The sequence below is a fragment of the Euprymna scolopes genome, chromosome 1 (assembly GCF_053919585.1).
Source record: "Euprymna scolopes isolate OS-2025 chromosome 1, ASM5391958v1, whole genome shotgun sequence".
NCBI lineage: Eukaryota > Metazoa > Mollusca > Cephalopoda > Sepiida > Sepiolidae > Euprymna > Euprymna scolopes.
The window spans coordinates 103286735-103300728 of record NC_136482.1 but is presented as its reverse complement, the minus strand read 5'-3'; the positions used below and the strand labels follow the sequence as shown (position 1 = coordinate 103300728).

General features: G+C 32.4%; 1 protein-coding gene across 3 annotated transcripts in view; it reads left to right on the top strand.

Annotated features, from left to right (window-relative positions):
• LOC145262964 (CUE domain-containing protein 1-like) overlaps window positions 1-13994 on the top strand; it is a 399693-nt gene that overhangs the window by 361736 nt on the left and 23963 nt on the right. For all 3 annotated transcript variants that reach the window (XM_080119894.1, XM_080119845.1, XM_080119974.1), the window contains exon 4: window positions 5606-5810. In XM_080119894.1, coding sequence (XP_079976020.1) covers window positions 5606-5810 — 205 coding nt within the window. The remainder of the gene's footprint in view (window positions 1-5605; window positions 5811-13994) is intronic.

Below are 13994 nucleotides of genomic sequence, written 5' to 3'. Positions count from 1 at the left end.
ATTATTTTTTTTTATAACACAGACCAATATTTTCTTTATCTGACTAATGAAACGGATTTTTATTTACCTTTTGTTAATAAATAGCAATCTCTATCTCTCAGTCTAGCGGCACTGATGAGTTGTGAAACAACGAAACAGGTCTGTATGTCGATGACTAAAATATATTTTATAAAACCCCCCTCTTGGGTAGAGCACTATCGTAAATTATCTTACTCGCTACTTAATTTAGCTGAAAAAATGCGAAGCTCGCGGTTTGTTTACAAACAAACGTTTGAGCCCTCTACGAGTGGCGGACGGATGTTTATTTAAATAGACATTCGGACAGATTAATTTCGGCCACCGATTCCGTAGTCAGGGGGTAGAGCTGCCGACTGTCATCACGACGGTTCTAGGTTCGATCCTTGGCTTGGGATAGGTGTTAGTCTAGCCGCACTGATGAGTTGTGAAACAACGAAACAGGTCTGTATGTCGATGACTAAAATATATTTTATATATATATATATATATATATATATATATATATATACTAGCACACCGCCCAGTGTTACTCGGTTGTAAAATATGCTTGAATATAGTTTAATTCATGCAGAAATCATATTTATTACTATTATAGAGCCAATTCTCTATTGATTATTACATTGTACCTAATATATAGTAATGATTTCAAAAGTTTAAAAAAGAAAAAGGACTTGATGCCATTAGCTAGAATTGAAACCAAACAATCTAGCTCCCCAGCATTATTCATTATCATCTGAGCAAAATTCATATGCATATAAAAACTTAATACAAGGGGCGGGCAATAAGTAATGCCCCTGACCCACTTCCAGTTGTCTGATCTAGCTGAAATTTTGCATGTGCAATGATTTATATCTTTACAGGTTATGTGGAAAATTACAGATCTAAGTTAATTGTGGTTTCTGTTTTACAGGAGTTTGAACTGAGTCAGGTGTGAAATGGAGCCTGTTGAATGTCGAGCAGTGATCTGGTTTTTGTATTTGAAAGGACGCACATCACAGACTTTTGATGAAATGAAAGAAACTTATGGTGATAAAGCCCCATCATATGGCCTTGTAAAATGCTGACATTGTGAATTCAAACATGGCCGGAAGTCTGTGGAAACAGTTCCCAGACCTGGTTGTCCCCCTTCTGCCATTGATGAGGCATCTGTCCGTCAAGTTGAGGCTGTCACTTTGGAAGATCGGCGCATTACTATTCGCCAAATAGCCCAAGATGTCAAGATTAGTACAAGGTCTGTGGAAACTATCATTCATGACCATTTGCATAAGGTGTCTGCCAGATGAACTCCCAGGTTGCTCACACCATTCTAGAAGCGAGAACGCGTTGAGTGCTCGAAGATGAATTTGGAGATGTGCCAAGATGAGTGAAAGTTTTTCAAAAGACTAATTACACAGGATGAAACCTGGGTCCATCACTATGATCAAGAGACCAAAGCCCAGTCAATGCAGTGGAAACACTTGAACTCACCTCCTCCAAAGAAGGCAAGGTTGCAGCCCTCTGCTGGCAAGGTCATGCTCACAGTCTTCTGGGACCAGGACGTAGTAGTGATGACAGATTTCCTGGCAAAGGGTACCACAATTACAGGAGCCTATTATGCTTCACTTTTGAGGAAATTAAGGGAAGCTATCAAAATCAAGAGGTGGGGCAAGATCAGCAAAGGTACCCTCCTCCTGCAGGACAACGCTTTGGTCCACAACTCGCATGTCGCCAGATCAGAAGCACGGGTGTGTGGTTATGAAATCCTTCCCCATCCTCCCTATTCTCCTGACCTTGCACCCTTTGACTTTCACCTCTTCCCAGCCATGAAGTTGTTTTTGAAAGGAAAGCATTTCCCAGATGATGTAGCCTTGATTTTTGAAGTCACATCGTGGTTGGAGGATCAACCTGGGGTGTTCTACAAAAACGGTCTCCAGAGCTGGGAGAAATGCATAACTCTGGGTGGTTCCTATGTAGAGAAAGACTAATAACTGTGCCAAGTTTAGTTGCTCTACTGCTATGGGAAGTGGGTCGGGGGCATTACTTATTGCACACCCCTCGTAAATGACGTTGTTGAAGGTATAAATGTATGTTTGTGCATGCATAGAAAGAAACAGGTTTAGTCAGCTTACACCTGCCAAATTCCATCGTTTTTCAATTTTGACCCTTTATCAACTATTTTTACCAAATCAAATTGAATTTGTTCCCCAGATCCAAATCCCCTATATATTAAATTTCAAGTCTGTAAGCCAAAACTTGACAGTAATTTTGTAGAAACCCCTCTGCACACAGATAAAGTCACTTAGAGATGCATTTATTATTTTACTTATAAAAAACTAATCTACAGACATGCATGTTTCCAGGTGCTACCTCTCGTCAGAGTAGCTTGACTGTTTCTAGGAATCAAACCTTAAACCATATGTATTATAGCCTAATACGTGTCCATAGATTACTGTTTTTTATAAGTAAAATATTAAATATTTATGTCCAAAAATATGGGCGATTTTCTAAGAAAAAAAGATCTTCAAGGTTGAACACGTTAATAACCGTATTATCGTTTAAAAATCAACAAAAAAAAAAAACATATATATATATATATATAGAGAGAGAGAGAGAGAAAGAGAGAGAGAGAGAGGAAGACAGATATGTGTCTATGGACCTATTTCCTGAAATATAAGTTTTAATATTTTCTCTCACAGAATTTTCTATAACATGTATTTCCTCGTATAATGTTCCAGAATTTTTTTAAATGATAATTTGAATTAATTCGAACTACTGTTCTCATCTTGGATATTGTTCTTACAATATATCGAGAGATATAGCCTCTAAATAATCGTTTATATTTTTTGCACTTATCCTAATCTGAACTTCAAAACCATACAATCGCCACATAACTAAACAAAAAAAGTATGAATAACAGGGTTTAAATTAGCTGCGTTGGTTCTCATGATACAGGGTAGAGAGTTAATTGGTTCAGTCACGTGTCTAGATTTAGATTGCATCTTTCACTGTAGATGATGGTCAAAATAATAATGCAGTTTTTAATCAATAGTTGATTCTAGTTCATCCGTTCTGCTAATGAATTAAAGAGCTCTTTCAACTCTCATCTCATCAGGGGAACCAATATTAATATAGAAAATATTACTGAGGAAAATAAAGAGCACTGAGAGAAATTGAAGTACCAGGATCGCTTAAAATAATTTGAATGGCACGGTGGGGGGGAGGGGGTCAAGGTTTCTCAAAGAGATTTAATGCCTTTATGCACTCTTTCAGCCGGTATAAAAAATACAGATTCCAAAGCTTTTATATGGTTTTCGGAATCTGCTCTATACAGGACCTTTTAATCACTCTATATTTACTTGCTTGCACAGTATGGATTTTCAACGAAATGCTGACCAATAGCAAAGTTCAAAGTCCCAGAGGAAGGGAGACTCGCAGATTCTACTCTTCACTGACTAATCTTAAATGGAACATACTGGTTGATAGGGCTGCAAATGCAAAGAGGTACATCTCACAAGACCAGTATGATATTGTTGTTGTTTAAATTGTTTACATTTTGCTCAAAGCTGAAGGTTCTAACAACACCAAAAAAGAAAAAATAAATGGGTAAACTTGATTTTTTTGAGAGAACAGTTTTTTGTCTTATGAAAATTAAAATCAACATGCAATATTAAACTTTATGGTTAGAATCCTTATTCCAATTTTTATCAAAATCCATTCAGAGAATCTTGCTTAATTGGTCTCTAATGCCTATGGAATAAATTCAATCTAAATTTAAAATATCTGAATTTTCAAATGGAAATTTGCAATCATATTATGCTACCTTGGGCATTTTTAAATTCTTCAAAGAAACTGAAATATAAGAAATAGTTATTAATGCCTAATATCTTTGGTCAAAATTTCACAAAAATCGGTGGTATCTGAATTTTCATTAAGTAATTTCATTCTCTTTACATAAAACCAAACATTATTCACATTAGCACCTCTTATGCCTAGCAGCAGTATTCCGAATACATGGTAACTTAGGGACTTTCTTGTCTCGTCGCATTTGTTAAAGTGTAGTATGATTTGATTGTGTCCTCCTATGAGACCATAAACCGAAGCAATACCTCCTCCTTCAAGGTAAGGAGTAGATTTATGCATGTTACCTGAGATATTCTATTGGTTCAATCGGAGCTATTTTTGTATTCTTCCAGGGTGCATCCTTCGAGGAGCTGGTTTTACTTATTTTAAATTGATCTTGTTTCACATCTTTGTCATGAGAAGCACATAAGAAGCTTTTTGTTTTTAAGTTCTTTTCATGCCAGCCAGAGAATCCTTGGCAAGGGATTCAGCTTTTTTTCCTTTTTTTAAATTAGGTATCGTTCGGTTTTGTCTTAGGAGGTCATACTTTCCAGGCATTATTTCCTCCTTCCGAAGCAATATCGGTTTATTGCCAGTCATTTTTTTTTCTTCATTCAAACAATTTAACATGAGCTCAGTGGATGACTTAACATGTCACTTTCTACGAATATATATATATATATATATATATATATATATATAACACATCCTACATTAAAAAAAAAAGTAAATCTTGTTGGTGTAAAAACAAACAACTTAGTTTTTCTGTTTGTTTAAAAGGGCAATGGTCAAGATCAACCCATGTCCACTGAAACCTGTTGCCTTTGTTTTTTAATCTGCTATGGTTTTAAACCCTGAGCGAGTCATTTTAAGTATATGTATTAGGCATCAATAAATATTCCACAAATTTCAGTTTTTGAAGTATTTAAAGTGTTTTGTGTGGTGGTGGGGGGGCATAATTGGAATAAGGATTTTAGCCATAAAATTTAGTATCCTTTCATCTTGATTTTAATCTTTGTAAGAGGGCATAAAAGTGGTGCAAAACTTCTGTTTCAGGGACTTGTTACTTGGAACTGGTATTTTTCTAGTGTGTGTGTTTGTGTAAATAGATTAAGATGGTTAGTTCAGTCATGTAACCTTGTATATGTGTGCAGAACGGTCTCTACCAAACTACTGTCAAATTTTAGTCTACAGACTTGAAACTTGATATGTGGACTATTCTGACCTATGGAACAAATTTGATTTGTTTTTAGCACCCCCCCCCAAAAAAAAAGCTGCTAAGGGGTTAACATTGAAAAATTGGAACTTCATAGGCGTAAGTCAAACTAATATGTATCCTTTACACATGCACAAATATACATTTAAACTGGTTAATTTGTAGGTAGAGCTTTGACATGCATGTGGCCTTAGCTGAGATAGTAATGAATAATGCTGGAGAGCTAAATGTTTTGGTTTCGATTCTAGCTGATGGCACCCAAGTCATATTAAAAAAAATGTAAAAAATTTAATTCACTACTATATATTAGGTACGATATAATAATCAATAGAAAATTGACTTTATAATAATATATACAAAATCTGCATGAGTTAAAATTTATATAAGCGTATTTTATGACTGGACAATGCTAGATAGCTTACTAATCTATATATAAATTGAATAACATAATAAATAGAAGTTAAGTCAAGATACTTTGACTGCAAAATTTTGATTATATAAAGAAACAATCAATTTTCTGATGTGTTCCTCTCTCTCTTCTTTCATGTTCAGATTATTTCAACCCATGAATTCAGTAAAAGCATGTTGGAACAAAAAATGAAGGAAAATGAACGGCGGAGACGCTCTACCAGCCATGATATTGACCCAGAGTTGATGCAGTATTTGGACGATGAGCGGTTGGCCATTGTGATACAAAACAGTGAATTTCTTCAGGAGCTGCGTGGAAACGAGGATTTCATGAAAACTCTGGAGAAAGGTAAGTCTTTTAAAATGTAGAACTTTTTTTTTTCTTTTTTGCTTTTTCTTTCTTGTAAATTATTTTAAAAAGTTATAAAATGATTTGAGATGATGATGATCGTTGTGGTGAAATACAAAATCTTAGAAATTGAATTGGAAAAAAATACAGTCCTTTTATACTTTTTTGGAAATGCAAATTTGGTATTTTGGTTTGTATATTTTTGTCAAAACTACCAATCAGATTTTTTTTTGTTTTGATTTGTATATTTTTCGTTTGAATTTGTTTTTACACAAAGATTGATTTTATTTGTTCTGAGCTCATAATTGATTTTAATGTTTTGTCTACATTTCAACCAATTTTGTTGATCTTCTTTATTGACTGTTATATATTTTTATTATTGTATAATCAAATATAACCGTTATTGCTTATTTGTGTATTTTATTGACTGACATTTCTCAAGTCCAGAATGACACCCCTCTCTCCAATGCCAATCATGACCTCATTAATGAAATTCACAATCCTTTCTATAATTCAACCATACTTGGTACAAACAAATTTCACTCTATGCCTGACTTGTTCGTCAAGTTTCAATAATAAATGTCCAACAGTCTTTTTTTATTGCTATTCAATGATAGGCAGAGGACACTTTAGTGATCATCTCATCAGTAGAAGATGTGGTTCTGAATGGATCTTAACCCTTCAAATTTTTATCTGTGGTTTTATCTCAAAGATAAAGTGTATCAAAACAATCCCTTAGACTATTCCTAAATTGATGAATAGGGCCATCACAGCCCAAATCAGGGCAGTGCCAAGAGAGGAGTGTTTGACAACTATACATGTCTTTCCAGAGTGTGTTTATCAGTAAACGACAATAAAACAGACATTCATAACTGAAACTTAGTGGACAAGGAAAGTAGGAATTTGATGTTGGGTTTATTTTTAGCAGCCGTGTAACTATTGCTTCCCTTGTCATTTAGTTTTCACATTTCATAAGCGACCTTTCTGACAAAGAGAGAAGAAATGCTGTTTTCTAGTCCAAAATCTATTCCATCTAATACTTATCATTGATAAGTTTTTTTTTACCTTGAAGTCGCATTGCTTTTTTTTTTTCCTTACATCGAGTGGCTTCATGCCGTGTCTGGAGTGATTTCTATTAAAAAAAAGTCAGTTATAAATTAAAGTTTATTTGTATGGTTGGATTGCCGAAAAAATTGGTAATTTTATCAATGATTCCACGGATAGCATTGGAAGGGAAAGGTGAATATCACCTTGTACTTAAGTCCGTTATTCTGACATTATTAAATTCATGAACAGTCCATGCATAACATGACATATGCAATCACGTAGAGTATCACCTGAATGATTTTATAAATTATAAAATAATTTAAAAAATCAAAATGCAATCGTTATAAGAATGTACATGAGGTATGGTCCTGTTAGGTCTCAGGGGTTCACCCTCCCAAACTCCAAGGTTAGTTTGTTGCTAATTGCCTGAGGCACCTCTGCTAGGGAATACCAATGGGGCTGCTTAAGCATTTTTATAGACCAGAGTGCACTAATCCTGACTTTGTGTCTAACCTTGAAAGGTAAATAATCTAAGCATGTTCATATAATGCTCTATGGGATTGCTTGTACGGCATTAGAGAATAATGCCTCACTGCTCGTGAATTTAAAATGTGGGGATGTCAGTTCTCTGCTTATTAACAAAATTCCACTTTTTTAAATCCATATAAAAATGGATTTCATTTTAATCATTTGATCCTCTTGTGGATTAGAGTTCATTTTCTGGTTGAAATACCTTTTTTTCTTTCATTTTTTATAATTTGAAAAAAAAAAAAAAAAAAAAAAAGACGATTTCTGCCAAATCTCTAAAGCCTGAAACCCTTATTTTTTTCCTTTCTATTTGGTTGGATTTTATTATTTTTTTCCTTTCTCAATCACTTTCTCTTTCTCTGTTTTCCCTCTCTTCATCTTCCTCTGTTTGTCTTGTTTTGCCTTGACTTGCTGTTCTCTTGTACGAAAAACCTAAAATGTTAATTTTGCCATGAAACGATTCGTAGTAAGGATAGTGGAGTTAGTTGACTTTTGTTTCATCAAAGAATGACTTCCTGTCTCCTTCCCCTCACATGTGCACTCTGTGTTGTTCTCTTAAGTTTGACTTCATTGAAACTGGTTAGAGTTGCTTAGGGAAAATGCAGCTTTAGTGCTGATACCCCCCCCACACACACACACACAGGAGGGGGCATATGACCACCAGGTTTTTAAATTGATTTTGATTTCGGTTTTTGTTTTGTTATTTTTTTTTTTGTTTTTTTCATCAATATCAAAATAGCCAATTCATGTTTAAGTTTGCCGAAGACATCATCTTATGCAAAACAGAAATAATCAACCGTTATATTTGAATGCAAAGAAAAAGAAATGTTACTGAAAATGAACAATACACATGGAGAAGGCTGGAGAACACATAGGCTGGAACATAGTTGAAATATAAATATCAACAGTTAGGACAATAATTTGAAGCAAAATTATGCAAATTATGTTTGTATGTTTGACGACCGTTTTATTTTGTCCGATTCTGACAAACAATCGTTTCTTTTTTCTGTTATTATTTTTTAATGAATTTTCACGTGTTTAATAGAAATGTGGTAAGTTTAATTTGATTATTATAATTTCTTAGCAGAATGTAATAAAAGCGGATTCCAGTTGCGATAAACTCGTATCGAGCCCCCAGTTGAAAGTAAAAAATATCAAATAAAAAAAAAATTAAAATTAAAAACAAATAATTGAGCTATAAAACAAGTGTTCTTATTTAAAATTCAACTTTTAAAAAAAAATTTTTTAAACTATAGAAAAAATTTATGATGTACGTACCTGTCATGGTACGCAAATGTCATTCCAAAAATCATGTAAATTGACTAAGTAGTTTTATTTTTATTAAGAAAATAATTTTTAAATGATTTAAAGGGATTAATTTGAAATCGTTAGCATTACAGGGCTGATTTCACAAGTTTCAATTATTGTGGATTTGTATGACTTTTTTCTTTTTTTTTTTTTTCAAGATGATTACGCAAGAAAGTTCTTTTTTGTTAACTCATAAAAATGTATTTTCTTAGTTAAAAAAAAAAAACTACTTGATCAATTTATGTGACTTTTGGAAGGTGATATCTTCGTTCTATGATGGGTACATGCATCATAATTTTTTTGTATTTTTAATCGGGTTGAATTCTAAATAAATACCAAAACCAGTTTTAAAAATAGAATGAAAAGAGAGAAGTTTTAAATTTGTTTTCATTCAAGAATCTGGTGTTGTACGTGATAGGTCTGGTTTACTCCTGGTGCAAATAAGATGCAGAACTGAAGGCCTATTTTTAGAAAGCTCTTTCCATGGTTGGCAACACATTTTAGATTTGATTTTGTTTTACAGTCATTCACTACTGGAATTTGTTTTTTAAATGCAAACAAGTGTTTACTTTTCAAATCTATATATTTATAAAAGTGAAAATGTCTGTGTACATTTCTCTACCGAATAACTCTGTCAATTTTCGGTCTAGAAACTCGAGATTTGACATAAGGAGTATTGAGATTTGGGAAAAATTATTTTAATCGGTTTTCAGCCAGAAATTTGGCTGTCACGGTGTTAACGTTCGACAATTTGACCTTTGAAAACTCTACCAAACTCCTCCGCCAATTTTGAGTCTAAACACTTGAAATTTTAAATGTAGGTTATTTGGATATGGATCAAACTTTTTAATTTGATTTGAGCCAAAAAAAATGTTAAGGGCTCAAAATTGGGGTCCAAGTTAAAAAAAAATATATTTGATCTCTGCAGTCTCTACCAAATTACTCAGCCAATTTCTGGTCTAAACATTTGAAATTTTACATAAAAAGTATTCAGAGATAGGGCAAGCTTTTTAATCGGTTTGGATCGAAAATTTGATCTGGCAAGCGGCCAAAGTTAAAAAGATTTTACCTTTGCAGTGTCTAGCAAACTACTTAGCCAATTTTGTGTCTAAACATTTATCTTCAAAGATATCAGTGTTTTTAAAATAAGTCTTATGAAGCCTTTTTATGGCTAAAACTTTAACTAAATTTTATTTATGTTTCGGAATTTTTTAGATGAGGATTGATAATTTCTATTGTTTGGACTATTCTGACTACTATTCTCATTTTAGTTATTTCCTTTCAGCTGATGTAATGTTCGACCTTCGTCAGATACATCTTTTTGAACTTTGGAACATATGCAGAATTTTATACTGAACTCTTTATTTAATCTACTGAGGGAGATTATTCTTGTTCTGTCAACAATGTAAAAATGTTGATTATGTCATTCTTAGTTATTATCGCTTGTAGTAAGGACTGAACTGTCAATTGTCAGAAAATTGTCATTTAGAACTATTAATCAACACTTTTATCCATTTCACCAGAGATCTATGTGAAGAAGGTCAGTGGTTTCAAGTCAAAATGTTGCGAATATAACAGTGCAAATAATCAAAAATGATTTTACTTACTTACTGGAATTAAATTCCAATTTCTTAGCCCAAAAGTAAGTTTTAATCATCTTCATTGTGGGAGAAGGGAAGAGGTTCTCAGTACCTCTATTTATTAAGACTTTACATGTGTAGCTTCGATAAAATTCTGGCAGCAATTGAACTTAATTTCAAATCTCTGCTTCAAGGTGGTTATGCCAACAAATCTTACCACCTACAATGAGAAGTTCTGGCTGACTCCTAAGGTAAATCATGGTCAATCCTTCAAGACAACCAAACTTTGTATCGAGCTCTACACTTGATACTTTTTGAGGATATCATTGCAATGGAATATGCAACAGATATATTTGAGTTTAGTTTTAGCTGGCATCAAGCATTTTCAAAACTGAAAATATTAAAGTTTATAAATTTAACAAATCTAAAAAGAATCTATTTCTAATAGTCTGGAACATTTTCTTCGTTTAATGTGTCTGTTCCACATCTAATGTGAGTTGCACATTGGCCATTTACATTGCTTTTCATGTGTCATCGCCTGAGGTCATCTTTTCAAAGAATCATTCCAAGTCTTCTTTGAACTACTGTTTTCTCACTCTCTATTGAGATTTGTCCAATCAGAGCTTGGTTCCTTATAGATAATACATCAGTAGACAGACTTGTTATTTTACTATTTATGTGTATTTACTGTATAATATATATATATAATATATATATATATATATATATATATATCACTATATAAATTAAAGAAATAAAGTAGTACTGAAAAGTTACTCTTTCTCTAACCTTGGAATTTACATTGGTTTCAATGTGCCATTGCTTGAGATCATCTTTGGCTGAGTCCTTCCAAGTCTTCTTAAACCTACCTTTTGCTTGGTTGCCCTTGATTGAGATAGTTGTAACATAGAGCTAATTCCAGTCTTGGCATCTTCAAGCTCAATAGCAGGGCATCAGAACTTTGTTGTAAAGAGACAAACCATTGAACTAATTCATTTCTTTGTATGCTGAAGAAAATAAAGACGGTGCATACAAATTTGTTAAAAAAAAAATCTTTTCAAATCTAAATAAAAATGAAGTGCATCTTAAATCGGTTTAATGGATTTCTGTCATGCAAGGACTTCTATCTATTCTGTTTAGATAATCATGGCAGTAAACATGCATATTAACCATTTTGGGGGGAAGAGTTGGATTTTATCCATATTAAAAACCAATCCATGTCTAGCTTTGCCCTCGTGGGGAGACGAGTAAATAGGGATGATATGTGTTCTGATTTCACTATTCAATGACAATTTGACTAATTCTATAGAAACATAATATCAAGTTGGTGGACAGGCCATCCACAAGGATTAATGCAAGATTTTTTTTAAATGGCTGACAATTGTTTTATGAAAAAGAAATCTGTTAAGATCTCAAATTTTAGTATTTTATACATTTAAACCGTATTTTTCACCAAGAAAATACACATTGAATGTCTGCAAGATGTAATAAGTTTTCCAAAGTTATCATAAACAGAAATTTATAACTTAAATTTTTTTTTCCTATTACATAAAAAATTTTTTCTTTTACTAAATTTTTGTGACTGTTTCCACATAAAATCTTTGAGCCATTCTTTTATGGTTCTTTAGCCAGTTAAAATTGTTTTTAAGGGGTCAAAAATGGGTAAAAATTGAAAAACCCATTAAACATTTTATGCATTCATCTTAGTTTATTTTTAATTTTTAATCAGTTTATATGCATGTCACATTTGTACAGTGGTAACGTCACCAACTTTGAAGGCTACAGTTTTGGTTTCGATTCTAACTGATGGCACCTAAATACTTTTTTTTTTGATTTGAAATCATGACTCTATAATAATATATATGAAATCTGGACAAATTAAAATATCATATTAAGCGAATTTTACGCCCAGGCAAAGCTACACCACCGCCCTTCACTAGTGTGTGTGTGTATATATATATATATATATATATATATATATATATATATATATATATATATGTATATATATATATATATATATATATATATATATATAATAATAAAAATCTTGATATTGAAAATATTAAAATTTTCAAAAACTTTATAAACCTCTAAGGAAGGTATGCAAAATTTTAATTATTCGACAAGGAGTACAAATGGAACAAGAAAACCCCTTATTCCATGAAGTTTCGAAGAGAGCAAATCTTCTCATCAAAGGGAAGAGGTTTACAAAATATACAATGAATTTTGCAGGTTAATGTATCATAGGAAACAAGCAATATGAAATTTTTCATATTTGCATAAAAAAAAAGTAATTTAACAGTTTTTAGGGATTCAAAGAGATTGAGAAAGCAAGACATGGGAAAAGGGGATAAAAGGGATATGATCTGATAAAGATCCAATGGGAAAAACGATAAAATCCAATGCAGGAAAATGTTTAATCCAATAGCAATCCATAAGGAAACAAAAATATAAATATAATCACTAATTTTCCCGAACAATTTTGCAGGAGTATTTTTATGTCATCTTACAAAAATTAAAATCAGTATATAATGCTTTAAAACCTTATGTATAGAATCCTTATTCCAATTTTGATCAAAAACCCTTCCATGATCAGGATTCCAGAAAATACTTAAAATCTTTAGCATGAAGAGTCTTGAGAAGCAACTGAAATTCAATGAATTTCATTCAATAATTGGTGTATAATAACTATGGGTTGAATTTAATGTAAATCTGAAATATTTGAGTTTTCAAATGGGAGGGTGTGCCCAGTGGTGTAGCAAGGGCGGGCGGTCTGCTCTGGGCGGCACGTTCCAGAGGACAGCATTTTGAGAGGGTAAAAAAAAATAAATAAAAAATAAATGAAAGCTAAGAAAAACTCTGAAATTTTATGCTGGAAAGGTTGTAAAACATTGGGACTTTTAGAGATATCGGAATCATAAAAATGTGTCACTATTTTATGAGCGGCACATGTCAGGGGTGGCATTTTGAGAGGGTAATAATAGAAAATAAAAAAAATAAATAAAAATAAATAAAAGCTAACAAAATATCTTAAATTTTATACCTAAAAGTTTCTTAAAAATCGGAACTTTTGGAGGTATCGGAAAAATGTGCCCCTATTTTATGAGCAGCACATGTCATGGGGCAGCATTTTGAGAGGGTAAAAATAGATAATAGAAAAAATAAATAAAAGCTAACAAAAAATTTGAAATTTTATACCAAAAAGGTTGAAAAAAATCTGAACATTTGGAGGTATCGGAATCAGAAAAATGTGTCCCTATTTTATGTCGGGGGGTGCGGCATTTTGAGGGGATAAAAAAAGAAAATAGAAAAAATAAATAAAAGCTAGCAAAATATCTGAAATTTTATACCCAAAAGTTTTTTTTAAAATCGGAGCTTTTGGAGGTATTGGAATCGGAAAAATGCGTCCCTATTGTACGAGCAGCATATGTCATGGGGCGGCATTTTGAGAGGTTAAAAATAGATGATAGAAAAAATAAAAGTTAACAAATTATTATGATTAAACCGAAATTTATTATGATGAATTAATTCTTATAATAGGATTTTAATTTTTTACTTTTATTTGTAAAAGATAATACAAGAAAAATATCCTTAGAACGCGTACCTAACTTAGAAAAATCGACTTGCTTTCAAACAAGAGTAAATATTTAAAAATATGTATATTTCTGTGAGAGACACTTGAATCCTATTTAAAACTATATCGTCTTAAGAAATGGTC